General features: G+C 40.0%; 1 protein-coding gene across 1 annotated transcript; it reads left to right on the forward strand.

Annotated features, from left to right (window-relative positions):
- The first annotated feature begins 505 nt into the window (after positions 1 to 505).
- On the forward strand, positions 506 to 16,466 carry ttc21a (tetratricopeptide repeat domain 21A). Its single transcript, XM_066716730.1, has 29 exons — positions 506 to 684; positions 942 to 1,068; positions 1,293 to 1,403; positions 1,778 to 1,944; positions 2,087 to 2,209; positions 2,431 to 2,588; positions 2,920 to 3,004; positions 3,260 to 3,358; positions 3,612 to 3,804; positions 4,093 to 4,190; positions 4,594 to 4,794; positions 4,932 to 5,061; positions 5,169 to 5,326; positions 5,473 to 5,682; positions 6,185 to 6,423; positions 6,741 to 6,813; positions 6,898 to 7,008; positions 7,271 to 7,409; positions 8,002 to 8,102; positions 8,544 to 8,732; positions 8,880 to 8,990; positions 10,274 to 10,355; positions 10,724 to 10,874; positions 11,008 to 11,169; positions 11,555 to 11,762; positions 12,035 to 12,259; positions 12,638 to 12,758; positions 13,272 to 13,339; positions 14,513 to 16,466. The coding sequence occupies exons 1-29, from the start codon at positions 658 to 660 to the stop codon at positions 14,588 to 14,590; spliced, it is 3,945 nt and encodes a 1,314-aa protein (XP_066572827.1). The 5' UTR covers positions 506 to 657; the 3' UTR covers positions 14,591 to 16,466.
- The last annotated feature ends 944 nt before the right edge of the window (positions 16,467 to 17,410 follow it).

The raw sequence follows: 17,410 nt of genomic DNA on the forward strand, positions 1-17,410 counted from the left end.
CGCAGAGGGCACCGGGCAGCTGTGTGCGGTGTCATTAAACATGTGTATTGTCATTTAAACAGTTTCACTTTTCACTGAGCGAAAATGCATCATATTTCACTATTCATATGCACTATATCTCACTATATGTACAAGTTTAAGCTGTATATATGGGGTAGTTATCTGTATTTTACGTATTAAACAACAAATGTGATTAAGTAGATCATAACTTTGACCTACCGGCGACTCGCAGTGTACAAAACTGATTTATCTGCTAAAAGACACTTTTGCCATTTGCGATTCGCGGGGGGGTCAATCAAGAGTTTAATTTTGTCTAGTCCTAAGTTTGGTTTCGGCATTGTTTTCAGCATTTTACCCTGGTGGTGTAATATTATATACACGTTTTGCATACGTGGTTAAACTGCCTATACAAACAGATGCAATCATTACAAATACATTTCAAAATTGCTTTGCACTTCAGCACAGGGAGCCGAGTCGCCTGACCGGCACTCGATTGGTTTTCCTGGATTGAGCCGCTGCGGTTGTGAGGCAACCGAGGACGCCCGAGCCGGTAAAAGTAACCAGAGAGGGTTGCGTCACAGTACCTGCGTGAACTGACACAAATCAGACCCCGCCACAGTGCATAGCATCCACCTACTGATAAAACACAGACCCCAAATGGCAGAGACGGATCCAACATATCTGGTAAGTTGCAAACAAGGACAGAAGAAGAAAATTGGTAAATATTATAAGATGTCATGTTGTGACAGAAGTTTGTCAAGTTCACAATTACCCCCTAAATAATATGATTAATAATACTTATGATTATTATTATTATTGGCCATTAGTACTTAATACATTAATATGCAGTTGTTTTATGTGAACCCTAATGTATATTTTGTACACAGAGTGATAGATAGTTCAGCTCTTTAAGGTTAATCTTTGCATGTTTTGTGTTTCAGGCCTCAATAGCCTACTTCTTCCAGGAGGAACACTACCGCCAAGTCATCAATATCTCAAATGAATACTTACAGAACTACAGTGATCCAGTGTCCCAGTTTTTCAAAGCCTGTGGAATCTTAATGGAAGGTGACTATCAATAATACATTCAATTAGTAGGACATTTAAAGGACATTTAAAGGACATTTAAAGCTTCTCCTCTGGTCAGAACTTCCCCCCACATTTCCTGAACTAAAATGTAGAATTTCTACATGCTACTACAGTTGCTCATGTTACTGCATTTAAATGCTTTTCTGGAAACAGGACTGTCATCCTGTATGTCACTATGTATTCCCGATGCTCCTCCAAAACAGGTCGTGTCCAAGAAGCACTGAGAGAGCTGGAAAGGGTGAAGGACAAACTGGATATAGCCCTGTGTTGTACTATGGCACTTATCTATGCACACAAACAAAGCCAAACCATTGGTAAGTGTTGTATGATTTTATTTTGAGTAAATAACAGTAATGTCCATTAGTCTATTGATGAGAGCAATAGAGATGCTAAAATCCGTGTTAGTTGAAACATGGCACTACAGCCAATTGTGAAGGGTTTGAATGCTTTGCTGGTTCTGTTCGTTGGATATCATTTTGGGACTTTGTTGAATTGCCACATAGTCAGTGATTGATCATTTAGAGAGAGCTTGAACGCCTGCAGGATTGTGTCTCTCTGGGAGCACGGGCAGCCACCGCTGGAGTAGTTCATAATATTACTGGCATTTCCCTCTGAAGACAATTATAACAGGGAAGGGAAAACGAAAGGAAATGGTGTCAGAAACCAGAACATGCATTTCTGTTCAAAGATCAAGAGGCTCTGGCGGAACTGGACACTCAGCTGAAGACCAGCAGGAAATCAGCGGGAGAAAAGGCGCTTTATTATGCTGGGATGTTTCTTTGGCTCATGGGGCACAGTGACAAAGCCAAAGACTATGTTGGCAGGATGCTGAAGATATCAAACTCCTCAAGAGAGGTGGGTTTACTACATAACTCTATATAACTACATACTACATAACTGATAACTTTGCTTATGCATGCATTTGTGGAAATTACCCACAGTTTTGTTTGACCCAGATGCATTTCTCTGTATGATTTGTTTCGATCATCTTGAGCAGGGTCTGATACTAAAGGGATGGATAGAGCTTGATTCAGACAAGGAGTATAACAGAAGCAAGTCCATCAAATACTTTGATGACGGCATACAGGACTCCACACATGTGCTGGGCTTGATGGGAAAGGTATTTTGTGAACCTCTGAGAATGTATATTAATTTAGAATTAACAATTATGTACTATAATGTGATTATTGTAAGTTATGGCGAACTTGCTCTCTGTCTATTTCTGTCTGTCTGTCAGTCTGTCTATTCACACACTCATATAACGTGATTTGTTATTGTTGTTATTCAAGACTTGACAATTTTGTGGGAATGATTCTCACAAAAGACTGGTTTACTTTGCAGGTGAGGTACTTCATTAAAAGACAGAACTTTTCTGGCGCCATTGAAATTGTGAACCAGATCATTGTGGCACAGCCTGGTTTTCTGCCAGCCTTGATCGTTAAGATGAATCTGTTTCTAGCTCAGCAGGACTGGGAGCAAACGATGGAGACGGGTCAAAGGTCAGCAGGAATCTCGAAAATACTCTTAGATTTTTTTTTTTTACCTTAACAGATTGAAACTGATATTTGTTTCCATGAGGTAATTAAACCACCAAGCAAACAATAATCATCATTATCATCATTTTACTTCAGTCTTTGACATTTGAGTTTAATTGCACATAATAGATGTCAACTTTAGGATTAATCCAAAAAAGCAAACGTGTGGGTTAGAATTGATATATTTTTATATATAAACTCCTCATGGCCAATTAAATCTGATTCTATAATCCTAAAGATGTTCTTGTTTCATTTCCCCGGTTTCTGATCATTTTCATATCTATTTGTATTCCAGAATTCTCCAGAGAGATAAATTCAGCTTAAAAGTCCTTCAGATCATGACAGTGCAAGCTTTAGCGAAGGAGGGCGATTTATCTAAGGTACAGACGAACCTGGAAATGGGTAGTGTAATAATAACACTAATATAAAAGGCATATCCAAATTAACATGTTAGGAACTTTCTCAACAATAAATGCATATTTCACTAAATATAACAATAAACAGCTATTTGGTAGCTATAAGTGTTATAGCACCGGCTGTGTTTGGTAACCTTCTTTTTTGTTGTCAAGATTCATGACTAACATTGCTTTGCTTAATATGACAAACATTGCCTTATATTATTTAAAATGTTCCAGGGGATGGATTGCTTACAACGGCTTATTAGCGCAGCACAGACGACCGAGCCTTGCAACCCAGCTCTGCATCTCAGTCTGATGAGGCCTGTTAGCAGACTGGTAAGCAACATATTTCAGAAAGCATCTCAGTATAGCTGTATTTTATTGTATACACATATACATTGAGTATTAAGGAAGTACACACAATACAATTTCACTATGAAATACAGAATATGGTTACATACAAAACGAAGTTGATACAATCTTTCCCCCTTGCATTTTGAAGGTGTGTTTCCAGTATTACAATTTTTATGATCACCATTTTATCTATAATCCTGCACTTTAACAGATTCCTCTTTGTTTCTGTCTATAGTGTGGAAACAACAAAGAGATCCTGCAGAAACTATATGACTTTGCCGAGTGTACCTTCAGGCTGGCACCTGCAGATGCCAGGATCGCCAATGAAATCGGTCACCTGCTTGTTCTACAAGAAAGGTTTCCAGAGGCTGCAAAATGGTACTCGAACGCACTCAACCTTGATGGAAGCAGTGTCCCAGCGCTGGCAGGTAGCTTTCTGATAATGTTCCTCTTGAGGGTTACTGTGTGTTTACAGTAGCTTTCTTAACGTATTGGTGTGGACACTGAGAACAAGTATTTTGTGGGTCCTGAGGGTGACTCTGCTAGGCAGTGACTGACATGGTTAATAAGTGCATAATAATAATAAAAATGTGTTTGCAGAACCGCCCTAATGCCACTACAGCCCACGGCCTCAGGTTGTCTATAAACACAGGGTCCTAGGTGCTCTGACACACTAACCTTCCAGAGTAAATAAGAGTGCTTTACTGTTCTCACAGGAGTCATAAAATGTCAGCTTTTGGAGGGGAAACTTCTCGAGGCGGAGCAGCAACTGGAATTTCTCAAGGAAGTGAACCAGTCCATTGGCAAGTCAGGGGTAAAACACCATTGTCCTGCTGTGCTGTTTAAAGTGTGCTATGGCCTGTCGTGCTTAATAAGGTGGCTGTACTGGGCTTACCTCAAAACATCCATCTATTCAGATTGTGTGGCTTACACCAGAATTCTTGCAATGTCTATAATACAGTTTTTCTGTTTAATATTTGGGAAATTATACACCTATAGTTCTTCAAAGGGATAGTCATGGAATTAAATTCATAGTGTGATCATTTTGGTATAACAGACAAGTTATCAGTATTAGTATCCTGCAAGTCACTTGGGATAAAAGTGTCTGCCAAATTAATTAATAATAATAGCTGAAATCCTACATGTAAGAAATGTAATTTAATGTTTTGGCATCCAGTTTTTAATTGAATTCAGGCTGATGCACTGATGTATTTCAGGAGCTGTCACTGCTCCAGGCTATGCAGGTTTTTAAGAGAGGAGCGGGCCAGGAGGCGGTGAGCGCCCTCCTGAAGGAAGCCGCTGAGCTGCACTTCCTGGCCATCGAGGGCCTGCCGCTGGGAGTGGAGTACTTTGAGCGGCTCGACCCCGCCTTCCTCTTTGAGATTGTGAAGATACACCTGGCTTTCTGCCTCAGCAAGGTAAACTGTGTTACCTGGAATGTAAACACTGACTAGCGACATTTTCTAAGATGATATCATGGTTTTCTTTCTCTGGATGTACTGTGTTTATGGATTTGTCTCTCTCACTCACTGTTGTCCTCCATTTTGTATTCCAGCCCAGGTCCCCCAGTCAGCCCCTCTCCTTTGGGTTGAAGCACTCATCTATGATCTTAGATCCCGTGATTAAAACAGCCCCTGGTCTGTTGCCTGCCGCGTTTCTCATGGCCAAAGTGAAGTTTTACTCAGGTAAGAAGATTGTGAGATGTCTGAGCTGTTTGCCCGTCACATTATGAATTTACTTCTCTGCGGGACTGTTGGTTTGCCTTTTCAATGAAGAAAAATTGTGTTTCTAGGTGACCTCCTGGCAGCTCGAGGTTTCTTGACTCGCTGTCTAGAGCTGGATCCCACTATGGCCGATATTCACCTTCTGCAGGCCCAGGTTTACTTCTGTCTGGAGGATTACAAAAAGTGCTTCCAGAGCCTGGAGACAGGAGTGAGCCACAACTTCCAGGTAAAGGCTGATGAGTCTCTATCCAGTCCTCTTAGTTCTTCAACACATATGAGACTTGATTGAATCCTCAATTCAAGGTGTACCTTCACATTCAAACTAAAGCCATGCCATTCATCTCACCAGCTGTATGCCTTCCCTTGTGCCAGGTTAGGGAGCTTCCTCTGTACCATCTCATCAAAGCCAGGGCCCTCAAGAAGACTGGCAGCCTCCCAGAAGCCATCCAGACCCTGAAGATGGCCATGGGCCTGCTCGGGGTGCGTAGAGGAGCCAAGGGGAAAGACGCCGCCATCAGCATGAGTGACCGAGTTTCCGTGTATCTGGAGCTGGCCGAGGCTCTGCGTCTGAACGGGGAACAGGTGAGCGGCAACAGGGCTTGATACATCCCTCTGCAATGGAAAACCATTTCATATTTTAAGTGTTCCTCAGTTCTCCTAAGAATTGGGTCCTCAAGTAATACAACAATATCATGAACATAAGATCATAAGAACATAATAATGTTGACAAACAAGAGGAGGCCATATCCTCCATCGGGTTAATTTGATAGCTAGTACTTAGTGATCAAAGATTCGCATCCAGGCTATTTAAAAATGGTCCCAGGCAGTCAGGTTCAGTAACATGGACGAGGAGTTTGCTCCAGACAAACTCTAGTGTCTCCCGTTTTCTCTTCCAAAGGCCTTTGGAATCAGTTTCCATTTATATCTCCTAGTCATTATTTCTTTATTGATCATGGAGCGGCCCTCTGGATGTTTTAACTTTAACTATTTGTGAGTCATCTTTTTTTGATTGCCACTCATGATATGCTGAGGTTTTCTTTGTCACGTTTTGTTCACGTCTCTTTTTGGTGTTTTCTTCACACAGCATGAAGCTACAAAGATTATGCAGGACGCCATTGTGAACTTTGCAGGAACTCCCGAAGAGATCCGTATTACTGTCGCCAATGTGGACTTGGCTCTGGCCAAAGATGACACAGAGACAGCATTGGCCATGCTTCGAAATATCAATCCCAGTCAGCAGTATTACAGCGAGGCTAGAGAGAAGATGGCCGCAATTTACCTTGAGAAACGTAAAGATAAACAACTATACATAGCCTGCTACAGGTAGGTAGCACACTGCTGTCCATAACTGTGCAAATATCTTATTCATCCTACACAGAAGCCATTTATGATGGGCTGCTCAAGCACACATTTTACATTATTGTTTTCTGCGAAAGCAAAATCTGCTTCAAAGCTCAATTTTATATGGATGCTTTTGCGGTCTTAATTCCAGATTAAATTTTGTGGTTTTGTTTCTTTTTATTTTTTTAATGCTTCTGCTGTCTTACATTGTCCTCTGTTGACTTTATAATCTGTTTCCTGTCACAAAAAACGCATACGGGCTCAGACAAGCGCTTCAGTGCTGCGTGTTGTCATTGCAGGGAATTATGTGAGGACGAACCAGGTCCCCATACTAGTCTCCTCCTTGGGGACGCTTACATGAAAATACAGGAGGTACGACACCGTATAAAACATCTTGCATATGTGTATTTAAACTGTATGCATTTTGAAATATATATAAAACGTTCTGTTCCTCAGCCCGAAAAAGCCATCGAAGTGTATGAAGAGGCACTGAAGAGGAACAAGAGAGATGCGACTCTGGCAAGCAAGATAGGGCAAGCTTTTGTAAAAACCCACCAATATAACAAGGTAAACACTAGAGGTAAATAGTACGTGTTGACCAGAAAAGTGAAAGTGTCCATCAGATGCCTTACAATATAAATGGCATTTAATTCCTAAGTTCTCAAACGTCCGATTTAATATTTTGTTGAGGTCATGGTGTCTAAGTGGTTAAAGTTGTTAACCAACTGAATAACTGGATTATGTAAATAATACAGGTCATGGTCTTGTGATGGTGATACAGTACGTGCATTCCATATATGGTGATAATTTCATTCTGATTGTCTTGCAGGCAATAAGTTATTATGAAGCAGCTTTGAAGAACAGCGGGCAGGATTTCCTTTGTCACGACTTGGCAGAGCTTTTGCTGAAGCTAAAACTGTATGAGAAAGCCCAGAAACTCCTCGACAAAGAGCTGAGCCACGACTTAGGTGAATTACGATTAGAAATGGCTGTGAAGTGTAATGGAATTTGATTATTATTATTATTATTACTATTACTGTCATGGAAGTGGAATTTATCTATGATGAATACATATTTGTGAATTTATTGATCAATTTATGTTTTTAATAAAATACAATATTAGTACAACACAGTAGAGTAGGAGAACAAAACAGAAACCTATTCTAAAATAATGAAGTTCGGTTTTAAACACCTGTATGTGTTCTTATATTCGCAGGTCTTTCCACACCTCTCAAAGATTGACATTATCATTATTTTATTAGAGGAAAAAATCACATACAACATATGGACATAAAATAGGTTTTAATTTTAAAGTGTATGTATGAACACTATGATGTAGACACATAATATAAAAGTAAAGTTTATGGTTCTGTCTGAAATCTGCTCCAAATGTCCTATGGCCAGATTGTGTTGTTCTACGCACATTTTAAAGCACTTAACATAAGGAATTTAGTCTGCGAAGATTAAGAATTAATTCTTAGGATTTAATCTGCTAAGCTTTTGACTCCTACTACAATGCAATGTGTAGATGATTGATGGTGTTTTCAAATGATGTTTTAGCACATGACTTGTCTACGATGATCAGAGATGTGAGCAACTTAACTTTACTGGCAAAGGTCTTCATCTCATGGAAGCAACCTGCCATGGATACGCTTAAAGAGGTGAAGCATTGGACACAGTCGCCATAGTGTACACGTTCATTAGAAATAAGGGAAGCCCCATGTGTTTTACTGTCTGTGGTTCATTATTCATTTCCGGTTAATTTGGAATTAAATCACATAGGAAAAATGTGTCTGTTTTGACAGTGCAACCAATAAAACGTGAGAAGAATAACGCAGTTTGTGGATTATACTGATTCCTGTTCAAAATATAAAAATAGACTGGATAAAGAGTGCTATTTCTTAAAAATCGATATTTATTCTTTTATCACAATCTCTTTGTTTATGTTGATTGGTGTAGTACACTATGTTATTGAAATGGTTGTGCATTCTATGAAAAAATCTGTTACAAATCTATTATCATTCTTCTTCTCATTATTAATATTTATATAGTTGATTATTGTGACAATTATAATATCTAATATATTACTTTTGTCCTGTAAGGCTTATGATATTCAGATAAGAATCCTGAAACGGCTTCCACTAGAGCAACCAGACATATTACCAGCGCAGCGACACGTGGCGGCTGAGATCTGCAGGCACGTTGCCCAGCTGTACCAAGAGCAGGGCGACTTCGAGAAGGCAGTGAAGTCCTATAAGGAAGCTCTGTCTTTCTCTGATGGAGATAGCAAAGTGAGATTTTTGATTATTACCAGTGTCTGTCTTTAATATAATGTATTCATAGTGTGGGTTTTTTTTTTTGCGACAAGGCTTCACAGGAGTAAACTCAGTTGCCATAACTCAGTGGGAGATCATTGTGTGTCTGCTCTGCCATCTCAGGTGATGCTTGAGCTGGCACACGTATACCTGGAGCAAGGAGATGTGGACGGATGTCAGCATCAGTGCGAGATGCTGCTCCAAACAGACCAGGACAGTGAAGACGCAGCTATGGTATTCCTTCGTTTGAATTTCCCATAAACCAACACCAAAGCGACTGCATTTCTATTGTCTTGTCCCACTCCAAGATGCAAACATGCACACATCAGGTTAAACCATAGAACTAGTAACTGCATTTTAATTTAGTTTTTTTATTATGTATTTAAAGGATTATGAGGCCATTCGTCCCATTTTGTTAGCAATGGTAATCCACAGAACCTGCTTAAAGGATCACAGTGATTCCCCATAAAAATCAGTGCTGTTCCAGACCAAATAAATTATTTATGATCTATTAAATCTGAGCACTGTATATGACAGTCAAATGTTACCAAATATACAGTACTGTGCAAAAGTTGTAGGTAGGTGTGTCAAAATAGACATGTTAATAGATTATATTAATCAATTAACTAAATGCAAAGTGAGTGAACAGAAGAAAAATCTAAATCAAATCCATATTTGGTGTGACCACCCTTTGCCTTTGAATGGCGTCAATTCTTCTAGGTACACTTGCAGAAAGTCAGGGATTTTGTAGGCATATAGTCAGGTGTCTGATTAAACAATTATACCAAACAGGTGCTAATGAACATCAATTCAATATGTAAGTTGAAACACAATCATTAACTGAAACAGAAACAGCTGTGTAGGAGGAATAAAACTGGGTGAGGAACAGCCAAACTCAGCTTGAGGTTGCTGAAGACAGTTTACTGTCAAAAGACATACACCATGGCAAGACTGAGCACAGCAACAAGACACAAGGTAGTTCTACTGCATCAGCAAGGTCTCTCCCAGGCAGACATTTCAAGGCAGACAGGGGTTTCCAGATGTGCTGTCCAAGCTCTTTTGAAGGAGCACAAAGAAACAGGCAATGTTGAGGACCGTAGATGCAGTGGTCGGCCAAGGAAACTTACTGCAGCAGATGAACGACACATCATGCTTACTTCCTTTCACAATCAGAAGATGTCCAGCAGTGCCATCAGCTCAGAATTGGCAGAAAACAGTGGGACCCTGGTATACCCATCTACTGTCCGGAGAAGCCTGGTCAGAAGTGGCCTTCATGGAAGACTTGTGGCCAAGTCTTGTGGCTAACTAACCTTGCATTTAGTTAATTGATAAATGTAATCTATTAACATGTCTATTTTTGAAAGCATTCTTACTTTATAGCATTTTTTCACACCTGCCTAAAACTTTTGTACAGTACTAATATATATATATATATATATATATATATAATTACATTTATCAATTATATATATATATATATATATATAATATATAATTGCATGAACCCTCTCCCATAGGTAATGGCAGGTGTGATGTTCAGAAGACAGGAGTTTGAGAAATCAACACTGCACTGCACACAGCTGATGGAACGGTCTCCAGGTACTGACATTGACCGCCCTTTCCACTGAACAAAACATTGGTTCAGACATTGCATTTCCCCTTTAAGTCCACTGAAGTAATGACATTTAATCATCTAACACAGTTTCCCTTTTAGTTAAAAATAGATGAATAGAAACTGATTTCTATGTGTACCTAAATCAGGAGAGTAGTGAAAAAGATACTTTAAAATTTTTGTTATCAAAGGCATAAGGGATACATTCAACAAATTAATGTTAACTCTATTTTGAGGTCTGAAATTGTATATGTAGGCCAGCATGAATTAAAAAATCGAATATTTCTTTAAAGACTACAAGTATGGCAATTTGTGTAAAGATGACATAAAAACAAGACCCTCATTGCGTTGACAGGTAACTTCGGTGTCCTGGCTCGGGTCATTGACTTGCTGAGGAGGACTGGCAAACTCGATAATGCGCCGACCTACCTGGCCATGTCAGAAAATCACTCTAGCAGGGCAGCGATGGAACCAGGGTACAATTACTGCAAAGGCCTTTACCTGTGGTACGTCTATACATGTAGAATATATTGGGTTTATAATTTAAAAAATATTAATTCCATAATATTTAACTTGCTAAGTATTTACACTGCATCGGTTCATAAATGTATCTCGCTATTGATCCACTTATTTTTCCAGGCATATGGGGCAGCCCAATGAGGCTCTGAAGCATTTCAACAAGGCCCGTAAAGACACCGACTGGGGTGAAAAAGCCGTTTTCAACATGATTCAGATATGCCTCAATCCTGACAATGAAACGATAGGAGGGGAAGTGTTTACAGCTTCTGACGAGGAGACCAGGTACACCAAACCAGGGATTGTAATCTGCACCGACCGTTCCCCTGCAGCTCTCTGACTCTGATTACACTCTCACCACAACCACACGGGAGCCACACAGGCCAACACCCTACACTGCAGCCTGCAATAATGCTCCCCAAGGAACGGCAGTGCTGGGACAATAATCCCGATTGTATCTCACCCCCACAAACAGGCGCACACACAGTCAAATTAGCGCTCCACCCCTCCCTGTATTTCTCACTTCACCTGGGCTGACATTTTGCTCCCTGGCCAACTATCCTCAGATCGTATTTTGTAGGATAGAAAGACTGTGTTCATGTTTTGTGGATTTATCCTTTTAGAGGAATTACTATTTAATATTGTTTGTTTGTGCCATTACTCACCAAAGCAGCAACACCAGCTATGAAAAGGAAAGGAGGGAATTAGGGCAGCTGGCAGTGAGGACGGCAGAGAATCTACTGAGGGAGTATCATCCTCGAACGAACCTGGGGCGGGCGCAACTGATGCTGCTGAAGAATCGCTGCTTGCTGGCATCCAAGGACCCCAAGCAAGTGGAGACGGCCCTCCTCGCCTTCACTGGAATGGCGGCATCGGAGGTATTGATGGTCGTTGGCACAGTAATTTAATTATTTTCTTTAATAAGTGTATTCTTTGGGTTTAAAATTAGCTATAATTATCTGTAGAAGAGTACACTCTCTTGCTTTCCAGAAGGAATGAAAGACTCATTCCAAACCCCTGGATGGTTCTTGATTACACCTATATACAACAATAAGCACGACTTCTCTCTTTCTGTCTGTCCATCTATCCATCATCCATCTATCTGTCCATATGAAGTTCTCAGTAGTGGGTATGACTTGATTTCTTTCAGAAAAATCATCTCCCATCTCTCCTGGCAATGGCTCAAGCGTTCATGATCCTGAAACAAACCCCCCGAGCCAGGAACCAGCTGAAGAGGCTTTCCAAGATGGAGTGGACTGAGACCAACGCCGAAGAACTGGAAAAGGGTTGGCTGCTTCTGTCCGACATTTATATCAGCGCCGGCAAATACGACATCGCAACAGACCTGCTGAAAAGGTGCTTGCTCTACAATAAGGTATGACTCGCAGTATTTATGGCAGATGTGTTTAATGTTGTATAGGAAACCTGGTCCTCAATTTCAGATACACTCTCTGAATTGTAAGATGCACGTTGGTATGGATCTAAAGTTTTGGATGAATGGTATTATAGGACACACTTACCAATCGAAAATGGAGGTTTTCCCATATCTATTGGGAAGAATTCTGTCCAACAAAACCACCATTGAGTTGGAATTAAAATGTGTGATTGGCGGTTTGGTCATTAGTTGTAATTGGTCCTCGTCTAATTCAGTCACCTGTTTGCTCAATTTTTATTTTATTTCATATTCTTCTGGCTGCAGAAGTTGGGTTTGGGCTGTCTTTATCTGTGACGCTGGTTTGTGTTTATCTCTCAGTCCTGCTGTAAAGCGTTTGAATACCTGGGTTTTATCATGGAGAACGAGCAGTCATACAAGGATGCTGCAACTTACTACGAACTGGCCTGGAAATACAGCAACCAGATGAACCCGGCCATTGGTAAGATTCATCTGTTAATAATCGTATTACATTTCTTGGAAGAGGTTTACAGTGTGCAAATGTATATTGATTGATTTGAGCTAATCGCTGGTATGCACAAGAGAGGCATAAATCAGATAATGCTAAATCAAACATGTATTGTATTGAGCCAACAATAAAAGTGTTTATATAAGAGTATCCTGTTTCGTAGCTCTCATGTGAAATGTTGTTTCAGATCGAGAGAATCTAAAATAAAAGTTTATAAAAGTTGGGTGAAAATGTGAAGAGCAATCTAGGCTGTGTTCAATTTTACAAAAAACATCTATTCAAATATTACACAGACAAGGCCTTACCCGCCTTCTATGAGTTATACGAGTTTCCCAATGAGATTCACGATCAGAGATGGTAACAGACAGAAACAGGTCCACTGGCCTCTCTCTCTCCACACTGAGTCAACCCCACAACCCGCTGAGGGCACTTTAGTTTTAATTCTGCTCATTTGCAATGATCTTTGTCTATTATATCTATCTACAGGTTTTAGGCTTGCTTTTAATTACCTGAAAGACAAGAAATACCCTGAAGCCATCGATGTTTGCCACAAGGTATGTATATAAAAATATAATATTCAGATTTCTAACTCATATCAGTGAGTTACTGGCTTTGTCAATGACGGAAACAAAAGAGAAAAATGTCATCACACATAGCTTCGGTGGCAACTTAAATATCTTCGCCTTCTAACAACAGAATCCCACTAGGATCATCTTTACCACTTCCTTGCTTATTATTAACGGTTTGGAGTATACACTGATCAGCCATAACATTATGACCACCTGCCTAATATTGTGTAGGTCCCCCTTTTGCCGCCAAAACAGCCCTGACCCGTCGAGGCATGGACTCCACTAGACCTCTGAAGGTGTGCTGTGGTATCTGACACCAAGACGTTAGCAGCAGATCCTTTAAGTCCTGTAAGTTGCGAGGTGGGGCCTCCATGGATCGAACTTGTTTGTCCAGCACATCCCACAGATGCTCGATTGGATTGAGATCTGGGGAATTTGGAGGCCAAGTCAACACCTTGAACTCGTGATTCATCAGACCAGGCCACCTTCTTCCATTGTTCCGTGGTCCAGTTCTGATGCTCATGTGCCCATTGTAGGCGCTTTCGGCAGTGGACAGGGGTCAGCATGGGCACCCTGACTGGTCTGCGGCTACGCAGCCCCATACGCAACAACCTGCGATGCACTGTGTGTTCTGACACCTTTCTATCAGAACCAGCATTCACTTTTTCAGGAATTTGAGCTACAGTAGCTCGTCTGTTGGATCGGACCACACAGGCCAGCCTTCGCTCCCCACGTGCATCAGTGAGCCTTGGCCGCCCATGACCCTGTCGCCGGTTCACCGCTTTTCCTTCCTTGGACCACTTTTGATAGGTACTGACCACTGCAGACCGGGAACAACCCACAAGAGCTGCAGTTTTGGAGATGCTCTGACCCAGTCGTCTAGCCATCACAATGTGGCCCTTGTCAAAGTCGCTCAGATCCTTACGCTTGCCCATTTTTCTTGCTTCTAACACATCAACTTTGAGGACAAAATGTTCACTTGCTGCCTAATATATCCCACCCACTGACAGGTGCCATGATAACGAGATTATCAGTGTTATTCACTTCACCTGTCAGTGCTCATAATGTTATGGCTGATCGGTGTATATATATCATTGTTAGATTTAATCATTGTCTTATTAAGATGATATAGGAACGTGTTTGCTTTTTAATTTGTAGGTTCTGACCGACCACCAGAGCTATCCGAGGATTCGACAGGAAATCCTGGAAAAGGCCCGGATTTCTCTCAGACCTTAATATACGAAGAGAGAAGCCTTTTTATATAATACAGTTGTTCTCTTTTAATTAAACATTTAATTATATGTTGACAGGTTTTAAAAATTAGTACTATATAAAAGAACATTGCATTTATATTCCTTAAAACATTATTTATGTGTTCATTGCCCTAGATTAGAATGATAATTGTCTTGGAGAAGTCAAACGAGGGAGTAAACAGACAAACAAACACGTCTCCAGGATGTTGGGTTCGTTCTCAGGGAACACAGCCTTTAACAGCACAAATAAACAGAGCAGTTTAACAATGCCCCCTGCGTTATTGCACATTAAGACTTGATCTGTCTCCAGGGTGTGATTATCACGACACTAAGCTTGTAAACCCTTTGGAGTTGAGCAATAAATCTCCCCAGGAGGCTGTGATTTTCAGCCTACAGTGACACCTGCTGGGAAATTAATAATTTGCCCCTCAAAATCGTTTTCTTTGGACACAATAGTGTATAGTTGCCACAGTCTGCAACAGCACACACACATTAAGATAACCTGCCTTAATGATAGAGTATGGCAAAGATTAAGTCTTCTTAACATGTATGAAACCTTTTATCAAATACTGTGTACAGTTATTATTATTATTATTATTATTATTATTATTATTATTATTATTATTATTATTATTATTATTAGTGGAAAATAGACACTGATTTTTTTCCCTGGCATAGAAAATGTAGATATATGAATATTTTAATTACAATCTGAAAATATGAAAAGCTACCATTAAAGCCTTAAATTCTTGAATATTTACCTCTTTTTCCTTGAATTTATTTTCCCTATCTTTAAATTAAATGGTATTGCTTTGCTGTATGCGAGACAGGCAGCTGTTACCAAAAATATGTGATGCATATCGGTCTTCCAGAGTCTGAATGCATTTTAAAAGATCAATATTGGTATCTTTAATTCTATAATATCGATTGTCTCCTATATTGTGTAACAATCATTATGCTGTATACTCAATTTGTAAATCTAAATGAATAGTAACTAATGTTAATGCAAAGCTGACAAATTATTACTGACAAATAGCTACGTGACACGATTAAACTTTAATGTTGATGAGAAGTAAGCAGCTGAACTCATGACAAGGTCTACTTTGGGAGTGGAAATTGGCAATTTGGTGATCAGATAAAGCTGTGTATGTGAATTAAATGACCCTCGGCATAATATTTCACAAGTAACGGGGACAGTGTTGTTGTCATTTTTATGAAGACAAACATCACGTATCTCTGTTTTGTCTGTGGCCCAAAGCTGTTGTGCACATTCTGACGTCAAACGCTGGACCCCGGGCCTGTCCGGAAACTGACCAACTGTCACTTACTCTGCAAACTGCAAAACACTAAACACACACTAAATGGAGCAAAATATCTCAAGTGTCAAATGTTGCATGCTCCAGATCGTGCTCTTTGCCTGGCACTGTTGTGGTTATTATGGTTCCTTGTTTCTATATTCACTCATACTGTACATACAGAAACACGACGGTTCATCACACGGCTCCATTTGGAGACGTTAAGCCACGAGATGACAGGATCTTCACTCCCGATGCGTCTCCCGTGGCTTCACGTCTCCCAAACGAACACAGGCTTGTAACACTTGGGCATTCGTGTGGTAATTATGAACAGATTAGTGCTGGAAAATGGTAAACTCAAGCAGGGGATAATGTTACAAATGTGCATACCGCATCTTTAGATTTTAATTTAGACTTGTTATTAATGCAAAGGTTTATAGATGCAAATTGAGTAGATGTTTAAGTCACTGTCATGTATTTGTTATTCTCTGTCTCTGTTTTTTTCTCTCTCTGTCACCTGACATCCATTTAGGGCCCACGCATTTTCCGATTGATTCCTCTTCTCATTTGTCTGGCTTGTTGACTGTTCCAGCTTTTCAAAAGATGTCCAGAGGAATTTTAATTAATTAAAACAACAACAACGACAATCATAATACATGTCCCGCGTTTTGGCTGATACTATTTTTGTTCAAGAAAGAAACTATAAATACCAAAAAAAACTGAAATACAAACTGCTTGGGGAGTGAAAATGAAGAGAAAACGATCAACGCTGCATAATGTGGTTTAGCCTTGAATTCTGCGGCGCGTTGCTATACTTGCAGCCTCAGCAGGGCCGTTTTTGTGCTGTCCCAGCGGTTTTAAATGGCAGGTGACATTCTAAGCAAATAATCCACCAAATATTATCAGTAAAAGTACACACAATATGACATGAAAGAAGCAAATTATATAACAGGTAAAAACAAGCTGACACGCCAATAAAAACAGCCTCCGGTTCGAAAAAAACGCACTGCAGAAGGACAATACATTTAAGTTGCTGAACTAAGTTAATCTTCGAGATGCTTCACAATCATTGTGCGCCACACAGCTCGTTTTGCTTCACCCAGCAATCGAATTACAGTCCCCAAAGCTTTATTATACCTACACAATACTAGCAGATCCTCCATCCAATTGGTGTGTCAGGTCTCCTTGCTAATATAATGTAGACAGGTTGGCAATCAGGGTCAAGGGAGGAAAATAAATAAATTAAACATTTGCAGAGATCCCGGTACAACGTGCTCTAATATGGGAACCTTTTACAGAACTTATTTTGCCCAAATTGACTTATTAATGAAGGTAAAAACCTCAAGCAGTCTTACTAATTCAAATATTGTACGCATACGTATTGTACAGATATTTAATAGCACAAATTAATAATAAAACTTATGTCTTTGAAACCTGAATGCAGTTTAAATGATTCACCGAAGTGTCGTAAATCTGGAATACAGCTAAACATGTTAACAATGTCCTTA

The sequence above is a fragment of the Amia ocellicauda genome, chromosome 2, assembly GCF_036373705.1.
Source record: "Amia ocellicauda isolate fAmiCal2 chromosome 2, fAmiCal2.hap1, whole genome shotgun sequence".
In the NCBI taxonomy this organism is placed as follows: domain Eukaryota; kingdom Metazoa; phylum Chordata; class Actinopteri; order Amiiformes; family Amiidae; genus Amia; species Amia ocellicauda.